The sequence below is a fragment of the Centroberyx gerrardi genome, chromosome 6 (genome assembly GCF_048128805.1).
Source record: "Centroberyx gerrardi isolate f3 chromosome 6, fCenGer3.hap1.cur.20231027, whole genome shotgun sequence".
In the NCBI taxonomy this organism is placed as follows: Eukaryota; Metazoa; Chordata; class Actinopteri; order Beryciformes; family Berycidae; genus Centroberyx; species Centroberyx gerrardi.
This window is the reverse complement of record NC_136002.1, coordinates 17,469,259-17,478,581: the sequence shown is the minus strand read 5'-3', so window position 1 is coordinate 17,478,581 and position 9,323 is coordinate 17,469,259. Positions and strand designations below refer to the sequence as shown.

Below are 9,323 nucleotides of genomic sequence, written 5' to 3'. Positions count from 1 at the left end.
ATCTGTTTCTCTTCCAAAACACTTGGTGCATACAGTGTATGTCTGTCCCTGTATTGATGAAGTATCTGGCAGGATTCTGGTTATACTCATGAAGGATACAGTTCAATTTTCTACCATCTGAATCTGAAAATAATCTTTTGCATCCAGTTTTGTTTCTTGTTTGTTTGTTTGGGTTTTTTGTATTTTTGGCGAAGCATTTGCTCAAACCTGCATATTTTTCAAAAAGTAGGCAGCGAAAGATAAGAACATGTACTGTTACTTTCATCATGTTGACTCCAGGTTGCCAGACAGATGCTGTGTAATAGAGCAGCCACATCCTGCAGAGTGGTGTGCACAGCATTTAGTGAGGATATCCTCCTGAGGTTTGTCAAAAACCTGAAGGGGGGACGGTGTTACTGTAAATATGCAAAGGTTGTTCAGCAACAGTCTTTAGTTCATATCAACAAACACTTCACCACCCACTAAGTAGACTGTCCTGTTCAACCTCTTGAAATTAGACAATTCACACTAGGTGAGCAGAGTAACTCACTCTGAGTTTCTCTATCTGACATTACTGGGGGAGAATCTCTGTGGATCACTTATATCAAAGTATAATTTTCTAACTTAAATTACAATTTTTATTTTATATTTCCATTGCCCCTTTGTATCAAATTGAGCTGCTTGGGATGCAAGACATTTCTGAATGAATGTGAAATAGGCTATATGGCATTCAAGTACTATCTCATCTTTATACTCGAGTGAATTTCATACACAAAGCCCATAGGTACACATCCAAAAACGCACAGGTTACCTTTAACACGTTTCTAGTGATCTTCCCAAAAGAGTTTGGGATGATCAGAAGAACGGGACTGGTGGAATGACTGGAGGTCCTGCGTCGTTTTTGGTAGGACGGCACTGCCCAGTCCAAGGCCACCAGCCCGTCATCGCTCAGCTGCAGGTTGTCCCGCACAAACTGGACCGGGCTGTCGTAGGGCCAGCACGCCTCATACACGCTCTGGAGCAAGCCGCTGGCCCGCCACGTCCACCCGACGCACGGCGAGTAATTACTGAAAGTCCTGCAATGTTTGAGCAGGTAGTTGGCGAGCGCGGACGGCTTGCATATTAGTGCCACAGTGGGCGCTTTCTCACCGGTCCCGGCGTCGGAAGAGGCCGTCTGGGCACCGTCGGTCCCCCCTCGCTCTGAGACCCACCTCTCGGCTGTCCTCTCCTTCGCTGGCTGCCGTGAGATCCCCAGTCCCTGGAGCAGTGCATCCGGTTGGCTCTCGGTGCCAAAATATTTGGAGCCTGGCCAAATTAAGACCACCAGGATCACAATGCAGACAGCTACGAGCCATTCCAGCATTGGCACGGTCGGAGGGAGCGAAATGAATACAACACGGACGCTTTCCACACTTAATGAATATTTCGGATCTGAAGTTATAAGATCACATTACAAATAGTCCACGGAAACACATTTTATATGCCCAGTCTTTTTCCCTGAGTAACACTATGCGCTCCGCTCGTCGGGGAAGTTTGGTGACTGGGAGCCGACAGCTTATCCTCTGGTGCCAAGGCGCACCGGTCCGTCGTCTTAGTAAGCGTGTAGTCTTAATTACGCAAGGTTTCTATCATCCCAACTCAGTCCAAATCAGAGTTCATGTTTCCATCTCTGTAGGCACCTTTGGGTCCACGGGGAGACTCCGTATTTCGTGCATCAACGCCAGCTGGTACAGTAAACGATCCGGTCCAGGGCTGCGCTCTCGGTGCTTCAACCCAACAGCTGGGAGCGCAAGAAATGTCTGAATGCAACGCACGGTTAATACTGGAGACGCCTCCCATCGCGTCCAGCCCCCCTTCAGAGTGAGCAGGTATCCTCTGCATGTGATAATCTCTGCTGTCATTAGCCTATCTACTCTCAGATCCTGCGGAATCGCGTCCAGGACAGGGAGTCAAGTTTTATTGTGGGGTTATTTTTTTGGCAATCATTGTGCAATTCCTTACAGTTATAGTGGCAGGAGTCTCTCTCTCTCTCTCTCTCTCTCTCTCTCTCTCTCTCCTCTCTCTCTCTCTCTCTCTCTCTCTCTCAAACACACACACACACACACACACACACACACACACACACACGCACGCACGCACGCACGCAAAAAGGAATTATCCCATCCATATCCACCCTATCCATCCTATCCACCATTCCATATAGTGACCAGTGGGAAGAGAGAGTACAGTATATGTATTCTATTTCGCAGGTGTGGTTTATATTACTGTAACTTAAGTTTATCACTAATTGTCTCAATTTTTTTAGATGTAAGGTCAAAGAATGATTAAAAGTCTGTCTGGAGGATACAGAGCAAATAGATTATTGAAAGGAGGGGAAGGAGGGGAAAGGACATTTGAACACTGGGCTAAAACAATCATGTTTTCCCCAGCTTTAAAATACATTAAGCTTAACCTACTAAGGCACAACCACTGGCCACAAATTGGCCACTCATAGATTGGTCAGGAAAAACACATTTCATTATTCACAGAACTATTGGATAATTAATTGATACCTTGATTGGTCACAAACAGCTCTTAGCGCTGCTACTTAAGGCTGATAAATTTCATGGAAGTACCTTTGCCATCTGTTTTTGAGGAAGATGTTGTTGTTGTTCTGGACACATATTTAACTGATGGCAGCATAACAAAGAGCTGCAGCCTGCCAAGCATAAATTGATGGCGGGGTGGACCAGTTGTGTGAGTAAGTCAGGGAAAACAAACCCAAATGGAAAGTGACAAGACAGTAGAACATTGTGCATTTGTCCCTATTCACAACCTCACACTATTCTTATGGGTTAGCCAATGGAAAATGAAATCAAACGGCGAAATGGCAGATGCCAAGGCAATGAGCAGGAGATTAAGATGAATGTTCGGGCTAGAAGGATCTCCCTATCACCTCAGAGAGCTTGAATGCCGGAGCAGAACAGATTGCAGCTGGTGCACTGCATGGAGAGTTGACTGGAGAGAGAGTAATTTGTCTTTATTTACTCAGTATTCAGTTCCTTAACAAACCCTGATTGTGAGACACTTCCCATTTGCGCATGATAACTATCTCAGTTGTTGCTGCCCTAGAGATACTGTAGATGATATACTCTCGCTGTAGAAGCTCTCTTACAAGCTGTGTGGTTTTCTGTGCTGTCCGCTGGAGCGGGTTGGTCATTAACTTTCATAAGACGCCTCTACACCTCATTCCTGGGAATTTTATTTGCATCACCATTTTTAAATGATAATTCCTGTTGTTGTTATGTGATTCTAAGATGTTTTTATGGCCTGGGAGTAGTCTAAGAACCAGGTGGAGTTGGATGTGGTTGTCTAGTAATTGGCATATAAACATGATCAAATTTCTGCCTATATAATAATGCTAAATGAATGGGAGTCACAAAGGGGACCACAACCTGTAAATATTTGGCAAAATCATCTGGAGTTAACATACAATAAAGTATTGTAAGCTGGTTTAAAATGATTTTTTTTAAAAATGTGATTTGCTGGCAATTAACAGAGAACCAAATAATGGCCTCCAATTTCATTTGGTTCTTAGGCTATTCTCAGTGCAAAGACCTATCTGAAAATCTCATGGAAGAACAGTGAACACATTTTCCTCTAAAAGCAGTGTGAATGAGTGTGTTATAGTTGGTTAATCCCCGCTACTCTGGGACTGTCCCTCATCAAGAGCTGAATAAGGTTGGTGGGTAGTGTGGCTGTCTATCATGTTGATAAGCACATGGTTGTGGGTTTGGAACTGGGAGGCGGCTTACTCCCAGAGCAAAATATAGTCCTTGATAGCATGAATGACACCTGTCGTGTTTGTGTGTGTGTGTGTGTGTGTGTGTGTGTGTGTGTGTGAATGTAAATGTAAATGCAAATGCCAGGTTGGCATTTACATACTTATACTTTGGCACATGACAAAAGTTTAGTTCAACCATATTGATTTCAGTTTAACATCCTGGCCCACTGACCTAATTCAGACCTAATGTATTACCTGTTTGATCAATACATGACAAAACGTTTCTATTTCATTTCTATTTTGCATAGAGCTTTAAACTAAGCCAAGATAAGAGCCTTTTTGCAAACTTCTGCATTTCCCATTGCAATAAAAACCTGTAAAGAACAGTACAGTAAAAGGAAGCATGCAGGCCAAAATACAACTGAAATAATCCAGATGCGGCCTGTCTGCAAACACAGTCAACGATTCCAAAAAGGTCACAAAGGATGAAGGAAACATTAGGGCTACAATAATACATTTTGTATTGATGAGAAGAGATGAGAAAAAAGACCAATAAATCAGCATGAAGGTTGGGGGCAGAAAGCAGAAGCGAGCAGACGAGATAAGGAGCGATCTGACATAAGGCTGGTTGGACTTTATATCTCCGGACAACTCTAACGCACCTGTCACACTCATCTCCAGAGATGTGAAAGCCCTCTGGAAATTGTCACAAAGGTTGTCTAAAAACAAACACCCACCCGCTGCTGTTGTGTGTTTAAAGACCCTGACCCTCATCTTTAAATCTATTGACAGGTAGAAAGGCACACACACAGTTTGTTAGTAGGAGAAATACATGAGTGGAGGTGATGGAGGCAAAATGGAGAATGGTGTTTATGATGGTCATTCACACGCACAAACACACACATACGCACGCACGCAATTTAAACCTGCAATAAGCGATATCAGACTTTATAACCAATCCTGAAACTGTGTGCTATGTGGAGATTTCATTGAGACAGAATTATATAAATCAATATCCACACTGCAGCCTGCTATTTTCACCTCTTTTCTAAAGCTTGTTGTCAAATTTGGCTCGGGATCCAAGCTCCCCATTCAGTAGCTTTCCATTTTTTTAAACTAGCTTGGCACCTCCCTCGCTCTTTAAAAGCGGCACTCACCCCCTCCCATTCATGAAAATATTCTCATAATGGCGGAATTGATGAAGAGAGCGAGTAAACTTATAGTAAACTTGCAAAGCAAGGCTGGTAACGGGCGTCATTTCTACACACGCACGGTGAGTTTAGCTGTTAGCCTTTATGCACGGTGCTTTGTAATGTTTGTCCTTGGTAGGCCTCCGTAGCGCAGTGGCTTTGCTGTGTGTTATTTACAAATGTGTTGCGGATTCCGTCGCCATCTAGTGGTCACAAAATTTCGCTTATTGCAGTTTCAATATTGTTAGGACCTGTAACATCAAGTTACAGAAAAGGATAGACCTACTTCTCACTTGAATTTAATATTGGGAAGCACCAGTATTTGTATAGGAAGCATTCAGTCAAGCGTTCTGTCTTAATGATGATTAATCCATATTCAAGCAAACAAATTTAGCGGTAGATCTAGGGTCTAAGGTTTCTGGAGGGCTTTGCAAAGCCGTCTTCAATATTCTGTCAGCATTTGGTCTCATGAGAACTAGATGTGTGCCAAAACAAAGGCCCTTTTCCCGTTAAGTGAAGGAAGAAACAAATAGTCTATAACACACATACCCTTCAAGAGTAGAGGAGGCTCATTTTATTCAAGCAGATGCATAAATGAATTTATAAGTTCTCCCTCAGGGCCTGGAAGATTGGAAGAGTCGACCCCAGCTTGCCCAATCATTGACCCTAACAATGATGTGGATGACACATGCACACATGTACACACCTCAGACACACACACACACACACACACACACACACACACACACCTAATCCACTATCAAACACTGTGCTGGGACGTGCTAAATCTGGAGTATTTCCCCAGGAGTGCCGACAAAGCACTTGGCTAAAATGAAGCCCCAGCTGCTGCAGACAGGCTGAAGAATAGAGATTAGACTACATCCTAATGTATGTTTATGTTATGTTTTGTTTGTTTATTTCAAACATGTAACAACAAAAAATAAATAAGTAACAAAATAAGAAAATCCATTAAATAAGCAAAAAAAGGAAACAACAGCAACATAAACAAAACATACAGTAAATTCTTGACAAACAAAAAGTTGTCAATATTACATGTTTGAAAATGTTTCATGAATGAAATCTCTCCTGGCTGTGGTTCTGCTGAACTTTACACTTCCTGTGGCACAGTATGTGTGTTCAATATGACGAAGCGAGTTGAACAATGTAGAAATGTTTTGGTATTGTACTGTGGAAGAATAAATTATAGTACGGAATTACTTACTGATACTTACTGATATAGCTAGCCATGGCAATCAAATTATAATGTTAACATCACACAATACTCAAGTAGACATTATTCTCTAGGATCACAATAGCTTTTATCATGGCTGGCCATGGATACAGGATACAGGATTATTTGTGTCACAATGAGACAAAAGGCTGTATAGAATTAACTAAAAACGCACCGTTACCAACGAACAAGGGGGACAAAAAAAAAGGAGTGAAAGCAAGGATGACACTGAAGCCAAGGAGAGGAACAGAGAAAGCATTCAGTCCAGCCCCATGACTCATGGTTTATGTGTATAGATCCAATTTGTGGGTCCCATGTTAACCAAATATCCCTCCTCCACATTTTAAATCTCATTGCTATTGCCTCCTTGATGGAAATGCAAACCAGCTGCAGCCATTTGGGAGGATTGTCAGTAGATTTAAAACTAATCTTGAGAATCCCAAGTCTGGATCTACAATATGTGCGCTGAAACCCAAGACCCGGTACGAGTGGAGACTGTACTGCTCCTCTCAGTCTGTCCCCGGCCCGCCTTCCCTCCACCCCCCTCCTCTCCAGCCTCCACCCGTCATCTCCCGTCACCATGGCACAACCACAACCCTTAACATCAAAACAAACAGTCACCGTGCCACGACTTCACACAACCTACTGCAGTCCCGGGCAACTGGCACACAATCTCAGCTCAGATGTGGTTTCGGTTTTCTCATGACTCATGTTTGATTGTGTTACGGGTAAACGTATTCTAAATATGTACTCCGAACCAACCTCCCACCAAGGAAACTACAAAAGGAGAATAGGCTTTTTCCGACCAAGTCACCTCATCTCTCACCCGACGTTGGTGGTAAGATATACAATAATTACAACCATGTGCAGGAGCCATGTTTAAGTTGGCAGCAGCTTTTTCAAAGCATCAACGTCCCTTCGTGTGGTGTTACGGCACGTGTCCTTCCACTGAACCCTGTCTATGACGTAGATCTGGTGTTGATTGAGTGATATTCATAATCAAACAGATGTGTCCACTTGTGCGGGTGTGTATTTGATGGACCTCAGTCTCTGAGGAATGAGGGATAAAGGGGAGAAAACAGAAACAACTCCAAAAGACTCTCTTCGTTTTGACGAAGTTGCTTTAATAACATCAATAAATCACATGTGCATTTGGAACCAAGGCCAGCATAAATATTGTCCTCCACAACTGTCACAAACACAAATATATCAAGTTAACGGCAGAAGCATTCTAAAGTGTCAGAAGGAGCCCATCCAGTGTTGTTGAAAGTCTAGCACAGGCCACAGTGTTGCGTCACCACCCTCTTGCACCGTGGTGTGACCTGTCAGTACATGTCACCACATCCTCAGCAGCTCACTTCCTGTCCCATTTAAACTTCCTGTGATGGGGGCTAGCATGAAAACTTTACATTTCAGCTGAGGTATTAACGCTGGTATTGAAACTCTTTTATTATAGTGCTCAGTGAAGGGAAAGGAATATTAGCTGAGCTAGATCATCATCACACAAAGATTAAGCTGTCAGCCAGATATTGTAAAATATTTGATTTGTGAATTTCTTTGTAAACACAAGAGCCAGAATGAACAGAACAGTGAACTTAACTTTTGATGATTTACAATTGTGTTTTTGGCCACAAATGTGTTCTTTATTAGCCAGATTTTTGGTGACCACTATTTTAAAGTGTAATGTTGTGACTTTGCAAGCTCACAGAATTGACTGTGTATAATGCTGTTTTGTGACCTTTCTTTTCACTGTGGGGATACCACATGTTAATATCTTTACTCCATATACTTTGGCCTTCCAGCAATATTTTTACACCCTGCAGCTTCTGTGGTGGTATTATTTGATATACAACACTATCCGAAATATTGTCAGTGCAAGAGCAGGAGAAGCAAACTCAGTCAACTGCAGTATGACAAACCCCTGAGCCCTGTTCTAATTTTAAAGCCAGCCAGCAGGGTAGCTAATCTGAGAGCTTGATATTCCTTCTGTAAGAGTGGGACAACAAGTTAAAGGAGGGGAGTGAGGGAGGAGGTGGATGAGGTTGGGAAACAAAGAGACAGGGTGGCAGAAAGTCAAAGAGAGAGATGGAAGTAAGGGAGGGGGAATAGATGAACAGGATAGAAAGGATAAATAAAGAAAACCAGAAAGAGGAAAAGGAGACACAAAGAGGCAATACAAGAGCAGTGAGAAAGTGATATAAATGTACAATAAACAACATGAGAGAATGATGAAGGGATAAAAATGAATGGGACGGAGGAAGAGAGAATTATGCAGATATTCCCTGACCGCTCTCTCTCTCCCTCTTGACCTTCTCAATAGAGATGAATGAGTTGCCTCTTGGAAAATAGATTAGATGGAGATTAGCAAGTCTTGCCTGTCAGATCACAGTCTCTTCTATTCCCACAGTCTATTCTTCTCATGGGAACCACCAAGAGTGTATGCCGGGCCACATACACACTCATCACTGACAGTGTATGGCAATGTTATGAACAAATTACACATCAAATGTGCAAGCTGATGCAAGATGCTATCTATTATGAATATCTTCTAATGGCTTACTGAGTTGAAAACTTCACTTACACTTCCTAAAATGTAGTGGAGTGCTTTGATATCATGGCAAAATAAACTGAAGTAAACACTCCCAATCACACAAACATGAGCAAAATACTTTGAAGCAAATATGCTATAAGCCATTGAAATGCTGTTTTCGCAACATGTCTGTATCGCTAAAATCTCATTTCAGTCTTTCAAGTTTTTTAGACATTATCTTATTTTCCGGGTTGAGATTATGGGCAAAAACGCAATGCAATTTTTAGTTGACTTATCAGTCATTGGGGTCTTGAGTGACAAAGACTTTTGCAGTTCATTAGTCAACATTAATGATTTTCTTTCATGTTGTATTAAACTTGATTAGCTGACAAAATCCTATGACTATTCCTCAACTAAGGGATTCTTAAATTGGAAACAGCTCTTCAAAATTTATATAGGCCATTGGTTGCTTTACTTCATGTTTCTGGCTCAAACTTTCTGGTTGTAATCTCTGTATTGTGAAGATTTGCGTATGTGACAATCAGCGAAATAAGAGAACAAATCGCATCACATTTTAGTACCTACGCCCATGATGCTGTCACCCACTGGATTTCACTGCAGAGGATCCAT

The 9,323-nt window shown here is 42.2% G+C and overlaps 1 protein-coding gene across 1 annotated transcript in view; it reads right to left on the bottom strand.

Moving 5' to 3' along the window:
- abhd15a (abhydrolase domain containing 15a) overlaps positions 1–1,740 on the bottom strand; it is a 14,236-nt gene extending 12,496 nt beyond the window's left edge. Inside the window, exon 1 of the mRNA XM_071900682.2 lies at positions 791–1,740. Coding sequence (XP_071756783.2) covers positions 791–1,342 — 552 coding nt within the window. The 5' untranslated portion in view covers positions 1,343–1,740. The remainder of the gene's footprint in view (positions 1–790) is intronic.
- Between the last annotated feature and the right edge of the window lie 7,583 nt (positions 1,741–9,323).